Source organism: Chenopodium quinoa, unplaced genomic scaffold (genome assembly GCF_001683475.1).
Source record: "Chenopodium quinoa cultivar QQ74 unplaced genomic scaffold, ASM168347v1, whole genome shotgun sequence".
Lineage (NCBI taxonomy): Eukaryota > Viridiplantae > Streptophyta > Magnoliopsida > Caryophyllales > Amaranthaceae > Chenopodium > Chenopodium quinoa.
The window spans coordinates 1,172,733-1,199,555 of record NW_018744988.1 but is presented as its reverse complement, the minus strand read 5'-3'; the positions used below and the strand labels follow the sequence as shown (position 1 = coordinate 1,199,555).

At 39.9% G+C, this 26,823-nt stretch overlaps 3 protein-coding genes across 3 annotated transcripts; 2 read left to right on the top strand and 1 right to left on the bottom strand.

Moving 5' to 3' along the window:
- The first annotated feature begins 15,929 nt into the window (after window positions 1-15,929).
- Window positions 15,930-16,640, top strand: LOC110706509. The gene has a single exon (XM_021884426.1). It carries the CDS (start codon window positions 15,930-15,932, stop codon window positions 16,638-16,640), a length of 711 nt encoding a protein of 236 aa, XP_021740118.1.
- A 2,685-nt stretch (window positions 16,641-19,325) lies between these two features.
- On the top strand, window positions 19,326-24,529 carry LOC110706567 (uncharacterized methyltransferase At1g78140, chloroplastic-like). The gene is made up of 8 exons (XM_021884496.1): window positions 19,326-19,718; window positions 21,664-21,767; window positions 21,895-22,035; window positions 22,136-22,217; window positions 22,457-22,650; window positions 22,756-22,867; window positions 23,770-23,877; window positions 24,087-24,529. Exons 1-8 carry the CDS (start codon window positions 19,548-19,550, stop codon window positions 24,225-24,227), a joined length of 1,053 nt encoding a protein of 350 aa, XP_021740188.1. The 5' UTR covers window positions 19,326-19,547; the 3' UTR covers window positions 24,228-24,529.
- Window positions 24,530-24,829: 300 nt separating this feature from the next.
- On the bottom strand, window positions 24,830-26,522 carry LOC110706568 (probable xyloglucan endotransglucosylase/hydrolase protein 23). Its single transcript, XM_021884497.1, has 3 exons — window positions 26,182-26,522; window positions 25,613-25,806; window positions 24,830-25,444 (listed from the first exon to the last, which is right to left on the bottom strand). The coding sequence occupies exons 1-3, from the start codon at window positions 26,455-26,457 to the stop codon at window positions 25,144-25,146; spliced, it is 771 nt and encodes a 256-aa protein (XP_021740189.1). The 5' UTR covers window positions 26,458-26,522; the 3' UTR covers window positions 24,830-25,143.
- Between the last annotated feature and the right edge of the window lie 301 nt (window positions 26,523-26,823).

Genomic DNA, 26,823 nt, shown 5'->3' with positions numbered 1-26,823 from the left:
TTAATTCGAGTCAATAAATTTTTTTTTCTTCTTTTAATCGGAATTGACCTAGTACGACTTTAGGCATACCCAAGTTGACTAATAATATCGAAAACAGTCCCAGACTGAGGCTCCAATGTTGGTGCCAAAATTTGGGCTGTAGCGCCACTGTATGGTGTGTAGCGCCAGACATTTACTAAAAAGTCTGGCGCCAACCACCATATTGTGACGCCAGTTCTGTCGCTTGGCCGATAGTTCGGATTATTTGTCGAGTCATCACCTAATGTCTAATTATTCAGTTTCCTGTTTAATTCGGTTAATTCTGCTTAATTGAATCAATATTCGAGTTTAGGCACTAAGTCCCATGGTCTTACACAAGAGTCCAAACATGTCACTTACACTCAATACACACACTATTACACATATCTTGACCATGATTAAGGGAGTCTTGTGTGCGCGCGTTATTTTTCGTCATTTTTTTAGGGGGGTAAGTCGGATATCAATCCTCCAATAAATAATAGTACTTAAGTTCCCTAAACACATGTACATTATTCCTCCCCAAAAATATGCATACTTTTTTCTTTTATTTAAACAAAAGCCATAGAGTCAAACTGATTCGAGTCAAGTAATTAAAACACAAATTGGCTTAATCTACAGCGCGTGGTCAATAAAGGAAGGACGATTAATCAAAGATAACCTCTTTGTACAAGTCCAACTTTTCGACAAACCTATAGCCCGCAAGAGGAAAGCAAGAGTTATAATGGCAACTCAGGAAGAAGTTAACGATCTCAAGAACCAATTGGCTACTGTAACTGAGACACTAAAGCTTCTTGCACTTAAGATCGAGGATCCCGCGAAGCAACAACAGATGGACCTCATGCAAGAAAGCCTAAGCAAGCTGTCCAGCGACTACAAGTTTCAAGAACTCACATCCCAAGGGGTCTCGCTGGATAAGGATCTTCTTCCGCAGAAGTTCAGTGCCAACGACATCCCAAAGTTTAGGGCAATCGACAACCCCTACTTCCATCTAAGAGCATTTGAAACAATAATGAGTATCAAGGGTATCGATAAGAAAATTTTCCCTTCTCTGTTCTCGCTATCTCTCGAGACCGTTTGCCAACAATGGTTCTTTTCTCTTGAAAAAGAAAAGACCTTTACCTGGGAATCCATAAAAAACGCTTTCGTTGATAGGTACAAGTGCAACGTTCAAGTCGAAACTGACCATAGAGAACTTGAAATTCTCAAGCAGAAGGAGAATGAAGGCTTCACATCTTTCTTTAACAAATGGAGAGAAACCTCAGCTAAAATGATTGAGGTACCAAGTGAAAAAGAGTCCGTGAGATTGTTCATTAAAAATCTCCAAGAAAAATATTCAAAACATCTTAAATATCAAAATAACCTTCATACCTTTAAGGCTGTTTATGATATTGGGATTAATATTGAAGATGACTTAGCTAAATCTAAAGCTGCTAACAATAACTCCAACAATGACTGGAAAGGAAAGAAGAACGACAATCCTTCTTCTTCCAAAACCGCCCACTCAAATAATGTTAGCACCTTTAATCTAGGAGAAGTCCTTGCCATGAACAACCAAGGACAAAAGAAACTGTTTAGGAGAAACTTCACTCCTATTGGCATGAGTTATGACAACGCGTTTGATCGGCTGAATGCAAAAGGTCTTATAACTCCCATTGGACCATTTGGAGATCCACCAGTCGAGAAAAGGTCGCCTAATTGGAACCCCAATGCACATTGCAAGTATCATCAAGGTAGGGGCCATTCTACTGAAAGCTGTTGGAAACTTAAAGAAGCTATCCAAGACCCGATTGACAGTAATAAGCTGTCGTTGCCTCCTGCCAGTAAGAAACCGAGTATTGATAATGCACCTCTAGCTCACACATTGGTTATCTCCGATGAAGAAAGCGAAGTCAACCCCTCATCTCTCATTAAACCTGTCAAAATGACCGAAGAAGAAGAAGAAGAGATCTTTTTCGATGTCGAGGATAATCCTCCAGAACTAGAAAATGAGGTAGAGATACGAATACTCACACTATATCTGAGGGAGACATCACAACTGTTACATGAAACCCTCAAAATTCTGAATGAACTTCGCAAGGAATATGATCAAGAACCTAAGAGAGAATTCACACCAGTAAAAACGAGTTATAAGGAAAAATACTTTCCCTTACAAGTCACCGGAAGACCCAAGAAGAGTAATAAAATTTATACTCCAATTGGGATCCCGTATGCACAAATGTTTAAAATGCTCTCCAAGAGTGGCAAGGTCAAACCTCTCGAACCGAGAACATTTGAATCATTAAAAAGGACAGATAGATATTACTGTCAATACCATCAATCAGGAGGAAACACCATAGAAAACTGCTTCAAATTCAAGGATTTGGTGCAGAAAATGATTGATAGAAAGGAATTAGTCCAAGTTCAACAAGAAGAGGATATAAATGTTAATGGAGTATGGGACAGTGATGAAGAAGACGTCTATCTAAATGACATATTAGAACCTTCACCTTCCATATCATACACCACAGACGATATTTGGGCTGAAGAAGATACATCAATAGACGTCCTCACAAGATCCGGGAGAATACAACCTTCTGTTTCAACGCAACCCATGCCTACCGTACAACAAGTCCCCATACCTATCATCGAGGACAATGACATTGTTAAACAATTCAAGAAGACAAAATTTGAGATGAATGTATGGAAGCTTCTAGCAACATCTCGAGAACATAGGTTGGCTGTGATGAATGCCTTGGATAAAATCGGGACCGATTCTGACACCACTCCTGAGGGACTAGTTAACTTCCTCACGAGTGATCTCCCTAGTCCAATTAATATAATCACCTTCTTTGACAAAGATTTACCCCCGGAAGGTAACAAGCACTACAAAGCGTTAAACCTCACAGTAATCTGCAAGAGAATGAATGTTCCCATGACACTTGTAGACAATGGATCGGCTATTAACGTCTGTCCACTTAGGACTGCGAGGATGCTCGGCATAAAGAATGAGGATTTAACTCCGTCTACACAAGGAATAAGAGCTTACGATAATACTCGACGTCAAGCTCTTGGCAAAATAACCCTAAATGTGACGGCAGGAGCAATAAGAACATGCTACTACTTTTCAAGTGGTAGACATCAAAGCCTCATTCAATCTGTTGTTAGGACGCCCTTGGCTCCATGATCTGAAGGCCGTCCCTTCATCTCTCCACCAACAAGTGAAAGCCATAGTTGGAGGAATCCCCATCACCATTGATGCTTCACCAATGAGGATCAAGTCAATAGAGAATCCAATTATCAACGTGGAGCACGACGAAGATGATGAAGACCTATGGGGCTTTAACGAAGAAGTCTCCTTAATCCAAGAGGATGAAAGGACATCTCTTTGCCACGACCCCCATTCTAACATGATTATCAACACTATGCTGAAAAAACAAGGACACTTCCCTGGGATGACCTTAGGAAAGAAGAAGGGGATAGCAAAATCGATAGAGTCACCTGGTCTCCCTAAACTAGATACTTTCGGACTTGGTTTCGAACCGACTCAGAAAGATCTCAAGCGAGCCCAGGACAAATTGAAAGCACGTAGGGACGCTCGCATTCAAAAGAAAGCAATTCCAATGGATCAGTACCCTCTTACGCTTAATGGTAAGTTTATAAAAGAAGGAGAGGACTATCCATGCTATGAATTTCCTGAACCATTTGTTGTAAATGGCATACGACAACCACGATTCGAGATTTTCTTGATGAAATCCCAATTCCCGTCCATAAGGAGAAAGCACCTCCATGCTTTGACTTTAACGTCATGGGATTACTGTTTGGGCGAGTAAAGAATGAGTCAGTTTATGAGGAAGACAACTCCTCACTCATTCAAACGGTCCTACAAAGCGAAAACTTCGATCCCTCGAAGCTAATTACTCCAGCTGAAGGATTACTGCAAGGGTGGCGCAAGACTATCAAGGTGATTACTCCAAGTGGGAGGAAGATATCAATCACGACAGGACAAGGGCCAATGTTTGAAGAATCGTCAGAGTCAGAGTCTGAGTCAGAGTCTTTCCCTTTAGAATCTTCTAAGTCTTTAGTTATAACACCTTCTCTTCCTGTTTCTTCTCCTAGGATAATTAGTGATCCAGTCTCTGAGGACATATCACTCTTTGATGTAATGATCTCAGAGTATAATAATATCGCTCATTCTCCTTACTTCTCGTATTCTTCCCTAACTTAAGATGACAAATATTGCTTAGCTAACGATGAAAAAGATAAAGAAATTATTAAAGCAATGGAAAAACTTGAAAAGAAAACACCAGTAATTGAAGAGACTGAAACAGTTGACATCTCAAATGATTCAACTCATAAAAGAGAAGTTAAAATCGGACTAACATTGAATAAACAAGAAAGAACTGATTTAATTAACTTGCTTAAAGAATTTATCGATGTATTTGCTTGGTCATATGAAGATATGCCAGGCATTAACAGAGAAATAGCTCAACACACTATACCATTAATGCCAGGAATGAAACCTGTAAAGAAAAAGCTACGTCGAATGAAACCCGACGTGGCACTTAAAATAAAAGAAGAAGTTCAAAAACAAATAACTGCAGGTTTCATCAAGGTATCCAAATACCCCGAATGGGTCGCTAACGTCGTCCCAGTACCAAAGAAAGATGGAAGAGTAAGGATGTGTGTCGACTATCGAGATCTAAATAAGGCAAGTCCAAAGGACGACTTCCCTTTGCCACACATCGATATTCTGGTAGACAACACGGCAAATCACGCGCTCCTCTCATTCATGGATGGATACGCAGGGTACAATCAGATTCTCATGGCGGAAGAAGACATGGAGAAAACAAATTTTATCACACCATGGGGCACTTACTGTTACACGGTAATGCCATTTGGGTTGAAAAACGCAGGTGCTACTTACCAACGTGCAGCAACTGCCTTGCTCCATGACATGATGCACAAAGAAGTCGAGGTATATGTAGACGACATGATTGTAAAATCAAAAGACCGTCCAGGCCATCAAGTAGCCTTAAGGAAATTTTTCGAAAGGCTAAGAAAATATAATATGAGGTTAAATCCCTCAAAATGCGCTTTTGGAGTAACCTCGGGCAAGCTCCTGGGATACGTCATAAGCTTTAGAGGAATAGAGATAGATCCAACCAAGATTAAAGCAATCATGTCAATGCCACCGCCCAAGACCGAGAAACAGATTCGAGGATTCATTGGCCGGTTACAATACATAAGTAGGTTCATATCAAAATTAACAACGATATGTGAACCAATCTTCAAAAAGCTCAAGAAGAATATACCAGTAATATGGGATGACGAGTGTCAAAAATCCTTTGACCGGATCAAAGCCTATCTCGCAAATCCTCCCGTATTAGCGCCAGCACTTCCCGGAATACCTCTTAGGTTATATTTGACGGTTACCAAAGAGACAATGGGAGCCATGCTAGCACAAGAGGTAGAAAACAAGGAGAACGCAATCTATTACTTAAGTAAGAAGATGCTCGAATACGAAACACGCTATACACCACTCAAGAAATTGTGCCTCGCTTTGGTGTGGGCCACAACTAAGTTGAGACATTACATGTTGGTGCATATTGTTTTCGTTGTATCTCGATTGGATCCACTCAAATACTTGTTCGAGAAATCAACGCTCAATGGACGTATTTCAAGATGGATAGTCAACTTAGCCCAGTTCAATGTACAGTTTATGCCACAAAAAGCTATTAAAGGATCCGTGGTGTCAGACTTTCTAGCAGACTTTCCAATAGAAGACTCGACACCAATACAGGACAGTGAATTTCCAGATGAAGATTTGATGGTCACCGAAGATGATACTTGGACCTTGTACTTTGACGGAGCCTCAAACCAAAAGGGATGTGGTGTCGGAGTGCTACTAGTATCACCTAAAGAAGAACACGTCCCAATCTCAATAAAGCTTGATTTCGACGTTACCAACAATGCTGCTGAATATGAAGCATGTGTGGTAGGCCTTGAAACAGCCCTGGCATTGGGAGTAAAGAAGTTAAGGATATTCGGAGATTCCTCTCTAATCATCAATCAAATATCTAAAAGGTGGAAAGTTAGGAGTGAAAGCCTAGCCCCTTACCAAACTTATCTGGAAACTCTTACCGATCAATTAGAAAAGGTAGAATACACATATCTACCTAGAGAAGAAAATCAATTTGCTGATGCCTTGGAAAGACTAGCCTCAATGGTTAGGATTCCCACGGATATCGAACAAATGCCTCTAATTATTGAAAAAAGGCACAAACCAGCATATATACAGGCTATAGAAGACGACAACCCAGTTCGAGACGAAGATGAAGAACGAGAAGAAGAACCATGGTACACAGACATTCTCAACTATGTCACCAATGGAGAATACCCTCCTCATGCTGACAAAAGAGCAAAACGAGCCTTGAGACTTTTGGCTTCTCAATATGTACTCATAGACAATGAGCTACATAAAAGGGTACCTAAAGGCCGAGCTCTCCTATGCGTAGGGAAGGTGGATGCACAAAGAATAATGAGAATGGTCCACGAAGGAATCTGTGGAACTCATATAAATGGCAAAATGTTAGTCCAGAAAATAATGCGAGAAGGGTATTATTGGACTACCATGAATAGGGATTGCCATCAATATGTAAAAAGATGCCCTAAGTGTCAAATTTATGCCAATTTACAACACGTTCCACCATCTTTGCTCTACACCTACACATCACCATGGCCATTCTCTACATGGGGAATTGAACTAATTGGAAAGATCGATCCTCCAGGGACAGGAGGTCATGAATTTATTGTAGTAGCGATTGATTACTTTACGAAGTGGGTTGAAGCACAATCATATGCTAAACTCACCGCAAGACATGTAGCACTTTTTATCGAGAGAAATATCATTTGTCGATATGGAGTCCCACATGAAATGATAAGTGACAATGGAACTCACTTTCAAGCCGAATGTGAAGAATTGCTACATAAATATGGTATCCAACATCATCATTCGTCCCCTTATAGACCTCAAGAAAACGGAGCAGTCGAGGCAGCTAATAAAAATTTAAAGACTATCATCGAGAAAATGACAGAAAATTACAAGGATTGACCTGACAAGCTTCACTTTGCATTGTGGGGTTATCGCACGTCAATCCGTACGTCAACAGGAAATACACCATTTTCTTTGGTATATGGAATGGATGTCGTACAACCTGTCGAACTAGAAATACCCTCTCTACGTATTGCGCTAGAAAGTAAACTCGATGAAGTCGAATGGACTAGGACACGATATGAAGAATTGATCCTACTCGATGAAAAACGACTAGAAGCTCTACATCACACTCAGTGTTATCAAACTCTTATGGCTAGACATTTTAATAAGAAGGTCAAGACAAGAAATATCAAAATAGGAGATTTGGTATTAAAGGCACTAAGGAAAAATGTTTTAGATCCAAGGGGAAAGTTTAGACCTAATTGGTCTGGCCCCTACATTGTCAAAACAATCCTGTCAGGTGGTGCAGCAAAATTAACTGACATGGATGGCAATGAATTTTCAAACATGACCAATCTTGACCAACTTAAAAAATACTACCCATAATTACTTGAGTAGGACACTCAAGAGAGCTACGTTCGGCCTGATTCCTTAGGAAAGGATACATAGGCAACCCATTACGGGTGCGGCCACTTTATTTTTCGACATCTCCGTATTCCAGAATCAACAAAAAGTCAACAAAAGTCGGAAAAACAACTGGCGTTGCAGAACAGAGCCTGGCGCCAGAAAAAGGCCATTAGCGCCAGACGACAGTATTGGCGTCTGGCGCCAGACCTTAATATCCGGCGCCAATTTGCAATTATTGACGCCAATTCAGTAGTAAAATCTGGGCGAATTTCGGTGTTTTTTGGAAAATTTTCGACTTCCGTACGCGAAGAATTTCTGGAAAATCAATTTCGGTTTTTCATTGCTTTAATAAAACAAATTTAAAGTAACAATTTAATTGAAAGCTGAAATTTCATTAATAAAATAAAATTGCATTGTTAATGGAATTTAAATAAAGCTGAAATAATTTAACTTTAAATAAAAACTAAGAATCTGATAAATCGAAAGCTAAGCAATGTTCTAATCTTTCTTCTCCTTCTTTGCTCTTTTCCAATTCTTTTCTGCCTCCTCCTCTTCATCCATTACTTTGGCTAGTAGGCATCCTTTAGAGGACCTACATTCAATCTTAGAATGGATTGTTTCCCCTTCCGCTAGCACCCCATGCTTCTTTTCCACCCAAACCTTTTTGTCTGTAGTGGTAGCTTTCCTTTTCCCCTTGTCTTTAGTAGAATTCTTCTTCTTAGGCATTATAGGTGTCTTGAACTCAATTCTTGCACCTAAGAGTTCCTTGGCCGGTGTCACCCTGTCACCTAGATGATTCTTCACATCAGTCCTACCCTGATCAATTGAAGACTTCTTCAGCAACCACTTCTTTACATCATTAGGCAAAGAAGGGGGAACCTTTTGGGTAATCACTTCCCATAAAGGTCTAGCGCTCCAGTACGTGTCAAATTTATCTACTTCTTGAGATATGGGATACTCATAGGGAGGACGAAGATCCCCGGAAGGAATATTTTGAAGCAAGCCATATTGTCTCTTTACTCTGCAGGGATAATAATATGTCATGAGAGACAAGCTTGGAAGACGGCAGAAAGGTTGCTTGTTAACACCAACCATCCTTTTTATTTTCCACCACGGGATGACCCACTTGATAGCAAAGTCACGTGATTCAAAGACTTTCTTCTATCCATGGCGCCCAATTTTAGGGATGCACTTCTTTCTTCTTACAAAGCAAGTGGGCGTATAACTTTCAACGTCGTCCGGAGGGCTAATTAACCCTAGCCTTTCCATTAACCACATCTGAAAAAAAAAAAAAAAAATTAAAAAAAAAAAATTAAATCAATACTACAATACAAAAAAATATATATATTTTTTTTAATTTCTGTAATTAAAAATATTATTTTTCTACCTGTAATAAAATTGGAGAACCGCGAAGAGGTGCTTTTGGGTCCCTTTTCAACTCATCTAGACCAATCATAGTCTCTCCAACTATTAAAGGCATCGAATTTCTCCCTGATTCAATTTGTTCTAGCACAGTGGTTATAATTGATCGACCCTCATTAATTTTACCACTACTAAGACAATATTGATTAAGCATGCAGAATAAGAACGCCCTTCTTCTATATATGTGAAGAGATTCAGAAAGCGGTTTATCAAAATAATAGCGTGCGAATTCCTTTAAGTTCACCACGTTGCCATTCACTATCTTTGATAAATCCCTTTCCTTCAAATTAAAGAAGCGCTCAAGGGATCACCACCAAGTCTATTGCAGGGAAGCCTAAAATAGCACCAAATTACTCTGGCAAAGGGCTAATTTCATCATACCCTATTCTAAAACAATGTGTGTCAATGTTCCAATATTCTAAAGCGGTATGAATGAAGTCTATGTCTAGATCTACCCCTTTAATGCCATATTGGGTGAAGGTTTTAGTGGCTAAAGACATGATTACTATTTTTTCTAAAGAGAAGAATAATTTTTTTTCGCTGGAATTATGTGAATAATCGACTGAGCAGGGGGCTATTTATGCACAAATTGCGAGGAATTTCAACCTGACTTGAATACGTAGTCAGCGTTAATTGGCGTCACACACCCGAAATTGGCGTCACCCATCTTCTCTTGGCGCCACACGCTAGAAATAGCGCCTGGCGCCACGCGCCACAGGCTGACGTCAGCTGGCGCCAAGTCAACAGGACAGCCGCGCGTGCTCAGTTTGCGTTTTGATATTAAATTGGAGTCGGTTAATGACTTTATGGCCCCGTTTCAATTTCTTCTAAATATCTTTCTATCATTTTCTTAATTAATTAAATATAGCAATTATGTTTAGTTAATTGTTTATTCTTTTTTTTGGATTTTTTTATTCAAAAATCAGCCTTTCTCTCCGTTTTATTTTCCCTTTTTATTTTTTCCTTTTGGGGAGAGAGTCGGATAATACCCTCCATCAATAATAAAAATGACAGAATTTTTGCGCAAAATTGTTATCACATTTGCACGCACTAACATAATAATAATACATAATAATAGATTTACAGAATAAAGTGTCTAAATAACAAGTCAAAGGCAAAGTTCTATAAAAAGTCAAAAAAAATTGCATATACAGAAATAAACTACGGCGCCAGAGGACGTAGGCCCATCATGCCATAAAACTGCGCCGTCCGAGGAGTCACCTCTCCACCAGCTCCAGCCTCAGCACCAGTTCTAGTCTCCGTAGGAGGAGGGAAACTCAAAACAGGACCGCTCCAGTCAAGGCCAACCTGAGGCTGAGACCGCGGAGGCTGCTGCGGTGATGAGCCAACCTCGTACATCCCACCACCTGTGAAAGCCGAGGTAGCCTCTCCTAACGGTGCAGCCGGAACCTCCTCAGAAGAAGACCCTGAGCCCTCAGCAACGTCGGCTCAAGCAGCCTCGGAACGACCACCTCTACCTCCTAACGAAGTGCGACGACGTCTCGAGCTAGACCTCGCCGGCTCTCTTCGCCCCTCAGGCCTCGTACGGGTGTGAGAAGCAATCGGCTGACCCTGCAAAAAGAAATAAATTAGAAACAAGGTGAAAATTGAAGCATAGTGCAGAAACAATAAGTAAAGAAAAGTTACCTCTCGGACAGCGTCGTCTCGACGACAGGTAGCTGCGTTCCTCATCCGGACGAGTTGGCTCCGGAAGGCATCTATGAATCATGCCATAGCCGAAACTACCTCGCGTGAGAACTGTCAAGGAAAGTTAAGTCAGTAAAAATGCATGATAACTAAATACAAGATTCTAGATTAGAGCTAGACTTACTCTAGTCTGATGACGAGGAATCGACCGCTCCACGAAGCGCTCATCCTCAGGAGATGGAGAAATCATCTCCTCGATCGGCCCGTACATCCCCTGGTAGTGGATGGACATACGGGGTGGCACAAACTCAGTGGGACCATCCTGATAAAACAAGAAAAGAAATCAGTAAGGTATTACTTGGGGGCTACTCAGTGCAAAACAAAAGCCAAGAATCTTACTCTCACATCCTCGGCCGGCACGGGGGCTGGAGCTAACAAAGGAACTAGCTCCTTAGCATAACTCTGCCCAAGGATCACATGGGACCGCCAAAGAGAACCAGGCTCCTCAGCCATGCTCGACAACTCTCTCTCGTCGAACATGTGGCGTGGTGGAGGAGCAGGAACGACAGAGACATCGGAAGAGTGCTGTCTAGCAACACTCTCTCCTAAATACGCAACTGCTCGTAAGTCCCCAGAAAGTAACGGCGCTCAGCAGAGTACTGTGCGGCTAATCCAGGGACTGTCCAACCACCCCATGGCCGGTATACTACCTCAGGTCCTTATAAAAATACCAATCGAGTAAGAACGTGTATAAAACATCGCAGAAGAGCAAGATAAGCACCAGAAATCATACCGAGATGATCTGACTCCAGACACGTGCAGTAGACAGGTCTACATGGTGGCCGCCCCAAGAGGCGCTCACTGGATACCCCCTCGGCGATGGTCTCGCCGGCGCAATGGAAGGAAAGTATTCATAGAACTAGATCAACAAAAGGCTAAAGCATGAGTAAATGCTAATTAAACATATAGGGCTAAATTTTATAGGGAATAATGTTTACTTCTACAACTTTCCAGAAAGCGGACAAAGCGACATTTGTCCTAAGAGACCGGTGGCGACACGAGTCCCTCAGTGCGCGAACGAAGTCAGTATAGGCCAAGCTGGCCCAGTCATAAGTCCCGATCCGCCGGAGATTGCGAACAGCAGGAAGATAGTAAAACAATGCCCTACTACCCCTATCAGGGGAGAATGTCCCTGACAATAACATCAGCACGAAGATGCGCACCCGCTGCTCTCGGGTGGTCGCATCGTCATCAAGAGTCGTTGCCAGCGTCGAGCGGCGAATCCCTCTAGCACTAAACTGAGTCGTCTTGACCTCAGATCGGGCCCGAACAGCAATAGGCCCCAGTAGTTCCTCGACCTCTGGAGAAAAGACGTCGATACCGCCGTCGAATGGCAGCGGCACAGAAGAGAACTCCAGTCCTGTGATGAGACTGAAGTCTGTAGGAGTGACCATCATCTCACCCCATGGAAAATGAAATGTGTTGGTGGTGTCCCAAAAGAACTCCACCAGAGCACGTAATACGTGATGACCCCCGCTGGAGGCGACCATAGCCTCGGAGGTCTCAAACAGGGCAACCAACCCGCAAGACTCCCATAGGAGTCTTGTCTCTCGATCTCTGGCGATATGCATCCTATACAAATCTCCGAGACCATCGCAGCCAGAGCCGTGATGTCGTGTCCTTCCCGGTTCGGTTCCCCGTATCACCCTCTCAGAAATGTGGTGGACAGGGGCAAAGAACAAGGTCTGCTCATTCCACTCTGGGAACTGACCAAGCGAAGTGGAAGGTGTAGTGTCGTCCTCCACGGGCTCATGCTCCCGTCTAGTGTTTCGGGACCGTGAACCGGAGCCTCGTTGTCTAGCCATGCTACATTGTGCATAATCATCATAAATCAAGGTTCTATAGTATCTAAAGGTTTGGCTGGCCGCATGATACTATGTTCGCAAAAAACAGAGTACGTAGTACTAAAGCAGAGCACAAATTCGAATTGAGCATGATAAGCATTTTTCAAGCAATCAAACAATTTCTTGCAACCCTATAGTGATTATTGTGACAAATTGAACAAGAATTGCTAGCAAAAACATCAAGAACAAGCCACATTGTTTTTCACGACCTTAGGAGGTCCAACAATGGCGGATTGCTCATTTCTTCGCCAAATTGAGTCAAACAAGTCTTAAATTACTCCCAAGGAAATATACAAACATAAACAAGCAATTTCATGGCATAAAAATTGATAAATAGAGCAAATTAAGCATTATAAGTTTCGAATTTTCATGAAATTCGTGAATGAATAGGCCAATAATTCATAAAAACTGGTGTGAGTTGGAAGGAAACTTACATAGATCGGGAATATGGATGAAAAGAGCTTTGATTTGCAACAAATTTGAGCGAATTCGGTTGAGAAATGAATGAGAAACGATCAATTGAAGTTTCGACTTCTTTCGAGCAGCGTTCGCAACAAACCAGAGCAAGAAATGAACTGAAACGGGAATTTAAAGTGAATCCCGTGCTGGCGCCAGTCCCTAGGTTGGCGTCACATTATGTGCTTGGCGCCAGACGCCAATTTCAGCGCATGGCGCTAATTTGAAAAACTGGCGCTGATCGATTTTCAGCGACGCCAAAGCAGCCAGCCACCTTCTGGGGTTGTGCTAGCCTTCTGCAATATATTTTGGGTTCTTTGGTACGCCAGTTAGCCCCTCTAAGAAATTTGACATGATTAGATAATCGGCTTGATTACATGAAGTGATCGACCTGATGAAAAGATCGTCTCACTAAGCTTAAAGCGCCTAAGCATTGGCTCATTAGCAAAAGGCACCGACATACAGGTTCATTAGCAAAAGGCACCGACATACAGGTTCAAGAGCAAAGAACGCCGACGTACAGGCATAGAAAAAAGCAAAGTTCAGGCGAACTTTTAAAGATCGACGGGCGTGGATCTTCGGTATTTTCCTTTGGGAGATTATCGCATCAAATGAGGATGACTTCAGGAGAAGATGTCTTCGACATCATTCCCTAGCTTGTGGAAAGTTGTCACAAACAACTGAAGGTAATATCGGGCGAAATTGTCTTCGATCATAGTTCCTAAGGCATGGAATGTGATCATAAAGCGGATGAGAATTATTTCAAGAGAAATAATTTTCGATGATATTCCCTTGGACGTGGAATATTATCACAGCGGAGAGGATAGTTTCAGGCGAAGCAATCTTCTAATTTGGAAGCAGTTACAAGGCGTAGCGGTTTTCAAGCGGGATGACATTCTCTAGCTTGCAGGAGGTCATCAAAACAAATCGGTTACTTTTAGAGACGTGTGCTCGACGGTGCAAGATACGCGTTTCTTAACTCTTTTATCTGTTTAACTAACATTGTTTTGCAGGTATCGGCGTTACAAGATTGATTTAGGATCGCAGAACGTTCTGAATCATTCTCCGTCCCTATCGATACTTTGACTTTCATTTTTCGAAACTTACGTTTCTCCAAACTCAGTCAAAGTGGGGGCTTCTGTAGACACCCATTTGTGTCTCCCCAAAACCAAACCCAGTGATGAGTACCTTTCACGTCGAATCATAATCGAATGAAACGAAAGTGTGGAAAGGTCTGGTGTTGCGGAAAGTTTTATTTCTTTTCTTTTCTCTTCTCTCTGTTTTTGAAAACTTTATTTTAAGAAAACAGCCGATCCAGTTTGGTTGGTCCATGATATGGGTCCAATAGTGGTGTAGTTGGATGGGGCTTGCAAAGACCTTTCCAACGATATATTATAAGCCCAATTCCGATGAATATTGAGGAAGTTATGGCCAATTTACTAAACTGGGCCCGGTTTGAGTTTTAAATACGGCCCAATGATCTAGGGGAGGGTCTAATATGATTTATCATTCCTAATGTAATTAGGAATGGTTTTGGTCTCCTAGAACATTCTAGAAGGTCTTATCATTCTTAATTCAATTAGGATTCTTTAGAGTTTTAATTAGATCAAATAGCATTTTCGACTGAAATTATATTATTTCATCTTCCAGTACGGGAATTTTATCAGAATTTCGAAAACGCGTTAAAAGCCGGTTTGGGGTCCAACCCCAGGCCTTGGCGCCTGGAACCAGGATTGGCGCCAGACGCCAGCCAAATGCGCCTGGCGCTAGCCACTGGTCCTGGCGCCAATGAGCCAGGGCTGGCGCCAATTTGGTTCTGTGATCTTCAGGCTCTGTTTTGATAAATTATCATTTTTAGCCGATTTTCTTTATAAATATCGTATCAGAAAACTCTGTTTTCATTGATTCATCTACAATCTACAATCTACAATCTACAATCTACAACAATCTACAACAATCATCAACATTCTCCAATTCTCTTTATTCATCATCTTTCTTTCATCAATTCTCAATAACATTAATCTTTTAGCATTCTTTCTTTCTTGCTTTTTCATACAAAATTCCGCATTCACAAGATCTTGATACACCTAGCCATATTCGAAGTTGCCTTCACCCTAGACGTGAAAGGTTTTAATTTCTGAGGGTTTGGTCCCAAATCTCTCTTTCAATTATTTAATTTAATTGTTTTATTCCTAGTATCATGTCTAGGGTGTTTTTAATATCAAATATGATTAAAAGTATGATGCTTCCTATGTTCTTTCTAATATTTATGATTATGATTGATGATGATTATTTATTATGTTGCTTGATATGCATATTATTGTATATTGTTATTGCTTGATCACCTTTTATTGCAGGTTAAAGGGAATTGGTATTTGCAATCACGCTTGATAAGATAATTAATAATCTTGTTAGGTTAATTGTGATTATAATTTCAAGTGATCGCCCATAATAGTTTATTTGTGCATTAAATTCAACCAACATAGATTAAACAGGTTTAGGGTTAATCCAATTGATTGCATGTTAGTCAGAAAGCGCACATGAATACGATCAGAATAAAGTAGTGGCCTATTATTAGGGCAGATTCAATCTCTTTTAGGTTGGATTTGTACCTTCATCCCCGAACCCTTATTTGGTTCATGACCTTATGGAGTTGACGATCTCTTGGATCGTTAAGGGGTGTAACCTTCACCTCGTGAGCGGTTTACAAGTTCCTTAAAAACTTGTTGGCGACTCTTTTGCTCTATCTTCTTCCCTTTTGGACGCCACCGTACTTTAGTGTATGATCACAGTGGGGTTCAAGCTAGTGGGATTTTAAAGGCTTGAAATTATTCCCTACAGGGATCAACTCATTCTACAATGGCTAGACCGCTCTTATCAACATGCCTTATCAATTAGACAATTGGTGTCTCAATTTTCAACAGATCCATGATTTTGTTACTCACACTTGGCAAAAGCCAAACATTGGATCACCCATTTTCTCTCTCTCTAAAAAGCTCGATTTTGTACGAGTTCAAATAAGGAGTTGGTGCCTTAATAATAAGAAGTTCTGGGGGGTGGATTGGAAGAATTTCAGTGAAGCGCTCTCAGTGGAAGGGGAGGCAATTCAATCTGTCTCAGATGCTTCTGCTTATTTGTCCAATATAGTTACTTCGAAAGAAAATATATTGTTACAACTACAGTTCTGGAAGCAACGATGTAAAAAGGACTGGATCCTTAATGGGGAGTGCTCTACTAAACTCCTTTTCTCGAAGGTTAAGTGCCGGCAAAAGAAGAATTACATTTCCTTATTGCTGGATGAGGACGGCCTGTTAAAATTTGGTCAACAAGAGGTTCAACGAATTGTTGTCCATTCTCTGAAGAAAACTTTTAAGTGCGATGCTCTTCCAATTTATGATTCGGAGATTGATATTGTCCTTCAGGAACTGCATCTTCCTTCACTTACTTCTTCCCAGGTTAATAATCTAGAACGCCCCTTTAATGCAGTGGAAATACAGGCAACAATGTTTGATTTGGGGAACTATAAGTCCACAGGTCCTGACGATGTTACCGCAGAATTTTTTAAGCTTCATTGGCATATGATTGGGGATTAAGTCATTGCAGCTGTTAAAAGTTTCTTCCATACGGGTTTCCTTCTTAAGGAATGGAATCAATCCCTTCTTGTCATGATTCCTAAGATTGCCTCGCCTACAGAGGTTACTCATCTCCGTCCTATTAGCCTCTGCAATACAATCTACAAGTGTGCTTCTAAGTGCTTAGATGCCTGGATATGTCCTTATTTGTCTGGTCTCATTTCTGATTCTCAACATGCCTTTGTTCAGGGACGACTTATGTCAGACAACATCCTAATGTCTCACAAATTGTTGGAGAAGATTAACTTTGCTAAAACGGGTGCTACTTGCCTCGCTGCGCTCAAAATTGATATGAGCAAGGCATATGACAGAGTTCACTGGTCTTTTCTCCTACAAGTTCTTCAAGCCTATGGGTTCCCTGCGCGATGGCTTCACATGGTTCATCAGTGTATCTCGACAGTCTCCTATAAATCTCTCGTCAACGATAGTACTTCTGAAGCCTTTAGGCATAATTGTGGTCTTCGTCAAGGGGATCCGTTATCACCTTACCTCTTCCTCTTCTGCATGGATATTCTTTCCAGAATGCTTCACTTAGGCCAGGATTTGCGCCATTTCCAGGGGATTAAAATCTCTAGGGGTAGTCCGGTTATCTCTCATTTATTTTTCGCTGATGATGTAATGGTCTTCTTCAAGGCAACTTCTTCATCGTGCACTAGTATCCTCCAGGTCATCCAGCGTTTTTCAAAAGTCTCTGGACAGGAGCTCAACCTTAACAAGTCTTTGCTCAAATTCAGTCCCAACACTCCTCCTCGAGCGCAAGATGAATTTAAAACTATTTTCAGAATGACTTCTGTTCACGTGCTTGGCCACCATCTAGGGTCGCCTATTGATTTCATTGGGAAGAAGAGGGTTTGTTTCCAATTTCTGGTAGATAAAATTGTTGCGCGGATTACGACACTCAACGCTGTCCGTCTTTCTCAACCGCAAAAAATAATTTTCATTAACTCCATCCTGGACGCTATGGCTTCTCACCTTCTTTCCTGCTTTGAAGTTCCACTTTCGGTTGCCGGGAAAATTGATGGCCTTCTGTTAAAATTCTTCTGGTCCCACTCGGGGACTCGGGGTATGCAATGGGTTGGCAAAGATAGGATGCACCTCCCTCGGGGTATGGGAGGGTTGGGTATTCGCTGCATCTCTACTTTAAATAAAGCCGTTCTTATGAAGCAGGTTTGGAGATTTGTTAACAACCCCCAACTTCTTGTTTCCCGACTTTATACTTCCCGTGCTCACTTCTTAGCTTCTACTCCGTCTCCTGCCCGCCGCTTTTCGGGATGGAATTCCTACGGCCTTAGAGGTCTCCTTCATGCCAATGCCTTGCTTTCTAACGGTTGTAGCTGGAAAGTTGGGAATGGGAAAAACATTCTGGCAGGGCATTCTAATTGGGTCGATGGTACTAATCCTGAATTCAAACCAGTAATCCTACTACACAATTCAAGTGACTGCACAGTAAATTTCTTTATTCATCCCCAGACTCTGTCTTGGGATGTGGATAAAGTACAACAGTATTTTCAGGTCCCGGACGCTTCTGCAATTCTTTCTATGGAAGCTCCAAATGTGGATGAATCGGACTTCCGCTACTGGTCGTCGACTGTCTCGGGTAATTATACGGTCAAGGCGGGTTACGCAATGTTACTACAACAACTTTCAACTCAACCAAAATGGAAATTATTCTTATGAAGGTACTTCATAATGGTTTAGCGGTTAAGTCAGAACTTCTTCGTCGGGGGGTTCCAATTCAAGACGTTTCATGTGCCCTGTGTGGTGCACAGATTGAGGACCTCAACCATTTGTTTAGGGAGTGCAGAGTTGCAAAAGCAGCATGGAGGGGTGGATGTTTGGATATCCACTCACAAGTTCATGGTTACCTTTCTATTTCAGATTGGATCCAATATTATATCCGACTTTTCATTAGTCATGATGGAATTTCTAGTTCCAACATTAGTACCTTTGTGGGCACACTTTGGGCACTGTGGCTATTCAGGAATAAAAGGATTTTTAACCCGAATATGCCTGTTACACAGTCAGTTGGGTTGCACGTTTTAAACGTCATGCAATCTCATACCCTCTTTATGGATATGTATACTACTACGACAATTCCCCCCATCTTCCACTATTCCTGAGGGTTTGCCCCCGCCAGGGTTTCATATGGCCCAGTTAGGGGCTTCTCATACACCCTCTCTCTTCGTTCAGATTCAGATAGACGGGGCATGGTACAAGGACACTCGGCATGCAGGTATGGGGTGGTGTATTGATAATGCCGATCCGCTGGATGACAGGATTATTGGCGGGAGTAATTTCGGAATTTGCGCTTCCTCCCTTCATTCGGAAGCCTTAGCTTGTTTGTATGCCCTACAGTGGGCTTCAGACCGTCACATTCGATCGCCCCGACTTTTTACGGGTTCTTATAATCTTGTTTCCCTCTTGCGGGGCAATGGCCGGGGGGATATTTGTATTCTTTGGCTACTACAGCAGATACAACGTTTAGGCTCTACCTTCCAACATTGCGAGATCTACAAGGCTGACAGGCAACGTGTTCACCGGGCCCACCTAATTGCAGGAGAAGCTGCTATCTTTTTTATTTGCTTTAATAGTACAGTGTTGTAGTTTTTTCTGTCTTTATCCTTTGTCAAAAAAAAAAAAAAGGTTGAAACAAAAAAAAAAAAAGAAAAAAAAAAGAAAAAAAAGAAGACATTCTAGTGTTTTTCAATAACAGGTACTTAATCATACACGTCAAAATTATAAATTATGAGATGAAAAATAAAAAAAACCCTTATATAATTTCAAATTGAAAATGAACATTTTTATCTGAAATTGAAATTGAAATTGAATCATTTTCCTCACAAAAATAGCAGAAAAAAATTAAAAAAAATGTCGAGCATTACAAACAGTTTGGCTCCTAATTTTAGCAGAAGTCAACTGCAAAATTACCGCCGTAATTATCTCAATTTTACCTCCCATTCGCCTGTCCGGTTAACTTTCCCGAGAATCCCGACGCTTAAGCTTCAAGCTTCTTCTGCTGCTGTCATCGAAACGACGCCGGTTTGAATCCCTCATTTTCTTAATTAATTTCAGTTTCTGATTTTTTGGTTAATTATAATCGTATTTCTGAACATTATTGCTTTATGTCTGTCCTTTGGAGTGTAAATTCACTGAATTGTTGTTGTTGGTGTTTTTTTTTTTTTTTTTTTTTTTTTTGAATAATTAAGTTTTTGAGTGTGTAAATTAGGTTTTGTTTATTATAGTGAATTTATGTAAATAAAATGTGGAGATTGAGTATTTTTAATTATGGAGTATATAGCTGTACTGGGTTTTGTTGATTAAAAGAAAATGTACTGTTTCTAGTTAATTGCAGAAATTTTTTATCTGTAAATTGAAATGGGTTGCCTTATTTTTCATAAATTTATCTTTTTTGAATTTATGAACTCTCATTTGGACTCATTTTTCCAGAAATTGGTGGGAATAAGGTAAAGAGAACAAATGCCCTCAAAAAAAAAAAAAAAAAGGTAAAGAGAACAAATAATTTAGTCATGATTAATTTGGGAAGCTTAAAACGAATGGTTATTAGTAGATACTCCCTCGTGTAGGTAGGGTGGTTTGTTGGAGAATTAGATACGAGTATTAGGATGTGAGATAGGAAATTTATACTCCGTATATATGGAGCGCTAAAAAAGTACTCCCTCTGTCCGTTTTTGATAGTCGCAAATGGACAATTTTCACATAAATTAATAAACATAAATAAAAATTAGTAAAAGTACATTGAAAAGGGACTGTTAATAAGGGACGAAGGGAGTAGGAGTGGGAACCATGAAGAGAGAGAAATAATTTAAAATGTAGTAGTGCCATAGCGGGAACAAAAGAGAGACATAAGAATGTTTCCAAAAAATAAAGTGTCATTAATTAAACAAAATGAGGTTTAGGGGAAGTTTGTTAATTAAATAGAGCAAGGAGTTCCCTTAAATAAATAAATAAATAAATAAAGCGAAGGAGTAGTGATTGAAATGCGACTCTAGACTTCAAATGAGCCACAATTAGTATTTGTCTTTATGAAGGCTTTTCCAATAACATATCATTAAAGATGGAGGGAGTGGCTAGGAAGTTCCTTTCCATCCTAATTAATGTTATGGGACTGAAATTTGCACTTCGACACAACCAAGGGGGTGTTGGGTATGAATAATAGAAATGGAGAAAAAAGGAAACAAATAAGAAAGAGGAAAATAATCATTTAACTCTTACCTTTTCATTTGTTTGGTTTAATCATAGAAAGGAATTACTTAAACCTATTTCCCTTTACTTTTGTTTGAGGAGAGTAAGGGTAATTGTTAGCTTAGGTTTTAGAGAGGTAATAAATGGGTGGAAACCATTACCTATTGTTACCCTGGCTTTCCAACCAAAAATTTAGTAACGGTAATGTTTTAATCGAATCCATTTCCAATTCTAAAAAAACTCATACCAAACATGCTCTAAATGTGTTTTTTGTAAATATGTTTTAGCTACTCCCTAATACTAGTATTTTTTCTGTTCTAATTAATGTTATAGGAGTGGAATTTGATATGGAAAATAATTTAGTTACTCCCTAATAATTAAGTTCTTGGAAAATAACCTACGTGTGAGATGGGTAGGACCAGTTGTCCCGCATTGTTAGAGGCATTATTACTAACATATGATAATGAATTAATGAGTGGTTACTTACCTATCATCAATTGGTTTTAGGCTGTAGCCATGCTAGGCTTATATGTGGGCAAACTCTCCTTCGACATGGGCTTATCTATGAAGAAATAGAGAGAGTGACTAAAATATAGGATTGGTGATTGAAGTAGGAGTTGAGAGATACAAGTATTTGTGCGAAATTGAATTACACTTACACATTCGTAGTGTAGATTTTAAGAATTTTTGATTAATTTCTCAGGATTTCCTGCCCTTTATGGGATTTGTGAATTATGATCCTCATTTTATTGTGCCTTTCTATTTTGTGGATTACTTTCAGGAACTTGTCACAACTGACCAGAAATCTGATACTAACGAAAGTATTTTAGGTTGTCCAATCTGTTATGAACCCTTAACATGGAGTGGTGATTCTACTTTGTCAGTGTAAGTTATATACTTATATTCTTGCTTATTATAGCTATGCAACCCTATCTCTGAAGAACATGGTCTGGACTCTGGTGTACTTATAGCTAAATTATGGTTTGACTTAGATGAGTTAAATATATTGCAGAGACACTGCTCAAGGCACTACCTTATATTGTAACACCAGTAAGAAGACTTACTATGCAAATGGTCCCATTTTTAATCTCACTGCATCAAGCGGGGCTAAGGACTATGTTGAATCAATGCCTCTAGTGACAGAGTTTTTCAGGTGCTGCAAATGTTGAAAAACTTGAAATTGTGCTTAGTACAACTTTGAGGTTTTGTTTTTAGATGCAGGCATCATATAAACGAATTATTTCTTTGTACAGCACCCCTGCCATGTCATTTCTGTATGAGAGAGGCTGGCGCCAAAATTTTGGGCTTGGTGGTTACCCCGGCCCTGATAGAGAGGTGATCTTATCAATTTTCTGTTTTTTTATTTTCCGTTCTTTGTCTTCATCTCACACAACTAGATGTATTTATTTTTTTCCATCCATATTATTAGCTTTGCAAGTTTTTGATATAGGCAACACTTGCCATGCCATAGTGTCTTATTTATTTCTTTTCTCTACAAAGTAGTCTGTTATACTATTGGTGAAAGCATAATGAATGCCTTATTTATGGATTCAGTATATTGTTCTTGATTGCAGTTTGAAATGGCAAAAGAATACTTTAAACCTGTTTTTGGTGGAAATATTGTTGACGCTAGCTGTGGAAGTGGATTGTTTTCAAGGCTTTTTGCGAAGAGTGGACTGTTTTCTCGAGTTGTTGCTCTTGACTATTCAGAAGCAATGTTACAGCAATGCTATGAATTTGTTAAAGAGGATCCAGGCTTCCCCAAAGAGTAGGATTTCCCATATTTGAGATCAGTTGAAGTTCAAACTTGATAGCAAATTCTTTTGACGACTTATTTTGACATGATCTGATTCATAATTCTGTTTCTCAACAGGAAGTTACTTTTGGTCAGAGCTGATATCTCCAGGCTTCCATTTGTTTCTGGCTCCATTGATGCTGTGCACGCTGGTGCTGCATTACATTGTTGGCCCTCACCTTCCTCTGCTGTAAGTGTATTTTTTTTACTGAGGATCTTTATCCTGCATGTAACAGCTTACCGCGCGACTTGTTATGTAATTTTTGTTCTTTTTATCCTGCATGTTTAGGTTTATAGTACACAGACTTAGATACCATCAATATTACATAAATACATATGCAGGTGTAAAAAAATTACACAAATACGTATTCAGGAGTTTTTGATGAACATATAATTGATCAGAGATCCTCTGTTATATCATCATTGTAATCCTTCAAACTCTATTCTGATGTTGATATAGCAGATCAGAGATCCTCTGTAATATCATCATTGTTACCATCAAACTCTATTCTGATGTTGAGATAACTTGAATTTCCTAATGTAGCTTAGTTTTGTAAAGGCTTGATTCTTTATATATACCTTTTATAATTATTTACTTGGCCTTTAAGCTCTGTAAATCAATTACATATTTTCTAAGTTTATCCTTTATGGCGCTAGGATACTTGCTACAAATATTGCTGTACATGGGGATCTGAATTCATTTGATTTGACTCGTGTTGCTTAATATCTTACACCGCTGCTGATATTCAGCTAGTTCTATAAAGTGCGGATTACGTCAAGTCATTTTAGCTATTTATTCAATCTATTTCCTTCATTTTCTTCTCTGGTAGAGTGCGGTCCATTAACTTGTCCCATTTTTCATTTTTTTTCTCACTCTTTGTAAAATAAAAAAAAATAAAAGGGGGTGGGGGGGGGGGGAGATGCATGTGGAGTAATTTCACTACCTTCACCAACTTGCTTATGTTTTCTTGTCTTTGCTTAGATTGTACCATGCATTGATGGATATGCAATTTGTTACTTATGCAGACAAGTAGTCTCTTAATTCCTTTACTTACAATCAAATTATCACTTTTTGTGTTAACTAATGTCTAGGTTGCTGAAATAAGTCGAATATTAAGACCTGGGGGTGTATTTGTTGCCACGACTACCATAGCAGATGGCCCTTTTTCGCTGGTGCCGTTTAGAAGTAATTTTCGTGAGGTAAATGACTTATCTTTGCAGTGATAAATTCTAGAATTAATCCTACTTAGCTACTAGTATTCCATACTTTTTATAGATTAGGGTAATATTGGTCCACTCTCATACTTTTGTGATTTATGTGGTATTATTGTAGTATTCCATACTTTTTATAGATTAGGGTAATGTTGGTCCAATCTCATACTTTTGTGATTTATGTGTTATTATTGTAGTATCTGCAGCAAATATCAGGGTCACGTGTTTTCCTCTCTGAACGTGAGCTTGAAGATCTCTGCACAACCTGTGGCCTAGTGGACTTTAGGTGCACACGGAATGGGCTATTCGTTATGATATCTGCTACAAAACCCAATTAAGCTTGTTGATTTCTGCAATTGTCTGTAATTCTGCATGTCCAAGGTGTCAATGCACAAAATACATTACAAGTACTGCATTGCTATCAGTAATGGTATCCATGCATGGCTATATGATTAATATGCAGGATGTTTTCCTGTATCATCCTGAATTTTCATTATCTTGTACATCTTTTTATCATTTTTTTTGCTTGTATAGAAATATTAATACCATCAGTATAAATTGTAATAACATCAAACTTCTATTTTTTGGCCAACTCGGAGTTTGAATAAAAATAAATAAATAAGCAGTTCTAGATTGTCAAGCTTATTGTGGTGGATTGGTGGTAAATGAAATTCATTTCAGTTTATTTGGCTCACGTATAGTATTAGCCTGTCAGCTTGCAGTGAGTTCAATAATTCTTGGGAGAAATCTTCATTGAACAGCCAATCAACTCTCTCATTATGGATGACTCTGTTTGCTGCTCCAGCAACGTTGTATTGTAAATTTGTAAGTGCTCATAAGTTGTGCTTTTCCTTAATTTTCCTTGGGCATCATATACTTGCAAAGTTGATTTTTGCCCACTAATATGCAGACATCAAGTTACTTTTTGAGTTTTTTGCTCTTAAAAATTCTGACATTTGAGATACTTTGTTTGAAAATAATCTAATTTCTTATACAGAGCTGTTACAACATTCATTATTGTATGTTACAAAATAGTATTACCCATCAGTATATATATAAAAACCTATTTCTTATGTGTGAGACATTTTGTACAAAAACAAACACACAGAAAAACTACACCAGCTAAATGTGCAAAGTACCGAGTATTTTACCAAGCTGTGAACTTTAATTGGTAACTGTGCATTCCTTGGGAAGACCCTGAGGGAACCTTTGTGTATCAGTGCAGTAATTGTAAATCCTGAAGCTTTTCTGCACTCATTGCAGCCTCTGCTGACCTGTGGTATCTAACTCTTGGTTCATCCAAGCAAATGTTGAGCCGGATCCATGGCATGAAGATCTGCCGTTGGACCAAACGCATGCATTGGCATTGAAGTTTCTGTAATAAGCTGTAAACGGAGCCTTGGTCCAGTCTGTCTTGATCCGGCCACCTTGTGTTGCCCAGTCTTCGGCATCCCAGAGGCTTGAGTATATCCTCATGGCCTGGCTCTTTGGAAATGGGACTCCAATAGATTCCATGTTCTTAAATTCTCTGATGGGTGTACCATCCACAGAAAATCTGAGGCCAAACAATAGAAAGGTAAGCAACCTAAACTATTATGATCCTTTATTACTGTATATACCCCTTCCCATTTCTGTACATGTTATTTTACGCGTCCTTAAATTTCAGAACTACAAATAGTCTTAGGAATTTTATGTGTATAAATTAGATATATTGTTGACTTACATGATTCTTTGGGGATTCCAGAGGATGGAATAGGTGTGGAAGTCGGTAGTTGGGTCAAACCAGAGACGGAATTGTTGCTCTCGACCACCTTTCCCTTGAGTGAAAACGTTTGTGTGGAGTGTATAAGGCTGACCGGTGACGTTGCCTAGAAATTCAAGGTCTACCTCATCATGGGTAGGTCCTTGGGAAGATAACTGTAAAAATACAAATAGAAGAACGTGAACAAATTTGATAGATTGTAGGGGGTAGAGGTGGCTAGTGGGCCAATTCAAGTACATGGGATGTGGGTTAATTCTCAACTAGCAGCCCAGTTGAATTTGCCCAAACCAGTTGGCCCGTTTAAGTTAAAGCCATTTTTTTATTTTGGTTTTGGCAAAGTTCTAGCCCTCTCATTCAACTGGAACCAGCCCAGTTTGATTGCTTCGTGGGCTGGTTCTAGTTCCCAAAACTGCAGCCTGGCCTGGCTCAGTGGTCAATAGCCAGCACTGGCAGGGCAATAATAACTTCGTTTTAATATGAGATGGTAATCATTTTATCAAGGGATGATGAATGACATGAGTGAGACTTACGTAATAGGCAGTCACAGTGCCAGCAGAGTTCCCTGGGACAAGCTTGATTTTCATGTCAATCTTCCCAAAAAGATATTGGTTCTTAGATTGGAAACCAGAGCCAGAGGCTTTGTCAAGGGAGAGCTTGAGGAGCTGGCCGTTGTTTAGAATTTTGGCACGACCATCACCCCAAGTGAGGTCAAAGTTCTGGTAGAAATTGCTAGCAGTAGAAGCCAGTGCAGTTAAATACACAAACATGAGGACTTTGATGAGAAAAATAGTAGTGGCAGCAGCCATTGTGAGCTAATGATAGTAAGCAATATATTTTTTAGATGAAGATACTTGCTTGATGGGTTTGTGGTGTGCATGAGGCAAGGATATTTATATGCAGGAGATGGCAAACGATGATTAGGGCGGCTGGTGAAGTTGGTAGAAAGACAATGACTTGTTAATTACTATTATTACTGATAGGTATTGGGATTATAGTTAGTAAGGTTGAAATTATAACGATGAAACAGCTGTTATCTGTTATGAAGCACTAATGCTACTGTAACTTATGAAATAGATAAAACAAAAGAAGAGGTTGTGGTGGTCATCAGTCAAATTGTCTTCTTGATGTAGCGGATTTGAAAAAGGTGCTGCCAGGTGGCACCCTGGTGGATA

What these genes read in the sequence shown, in the direction of transcription:
- LOC110706568 (XM_021884497.1), bottom strand. Translation starts at nt 26,457, where the DNA reads ATGGCTGCTGCCACTACTATTTTTCTCATCAAAGTCCTCATGTTTGTG. An exon ending in GCACTGTGACTGCCTATTAC is followed by an intron (nt 25,807 to 26,181) that starts GTAAGTCTCACT and finishes GTATTTTTACAG; the next exon opens with TTATCTTCCCAAGGACCTAC. An exon ending in TGGAATCCCCAAAGAATCAT is followed by an intron (nt 25,445 to 25,612) that starts GTAAGTCAACAA and finishes GTTTGGCCTCAG; the next exon opens with ATTTTCTGTGGATGGTACAC.
- LOC110706509 (XM_021884426.1), top strand. Translation starts at nt 15,930, where the DNA reads ATGCCTTATCAATTAGACAATTGGTGTCTCAATTTTCAACAGATCCAT.
- LOC110706567 (XM_021884496.1), top strand. Translation starts at nt 19,548, where the DNA reads ATGTCGAGCATTACAAACAGTTTGGCTCCTAATTTTAGCAGAAGTCAA. An exon ending in CTGTCATCGAAACGACGCCG is followed by an intron (nt 19,719 to 21,663) that starts GTTTGAATCCCT and finishes GATTACTTTCAG; the next exon opens with GAACTTGTCACAACTGACCA. An exon ending in GGCCCTCACCTTCCTCTGCT is followed by an intron (nt 22,868 to 23,769) that starts GTAAGTGTATTT and finishes ACTAATGTCTAG; the next exon opens with GTTGCTGAAATAAGTCGAAT.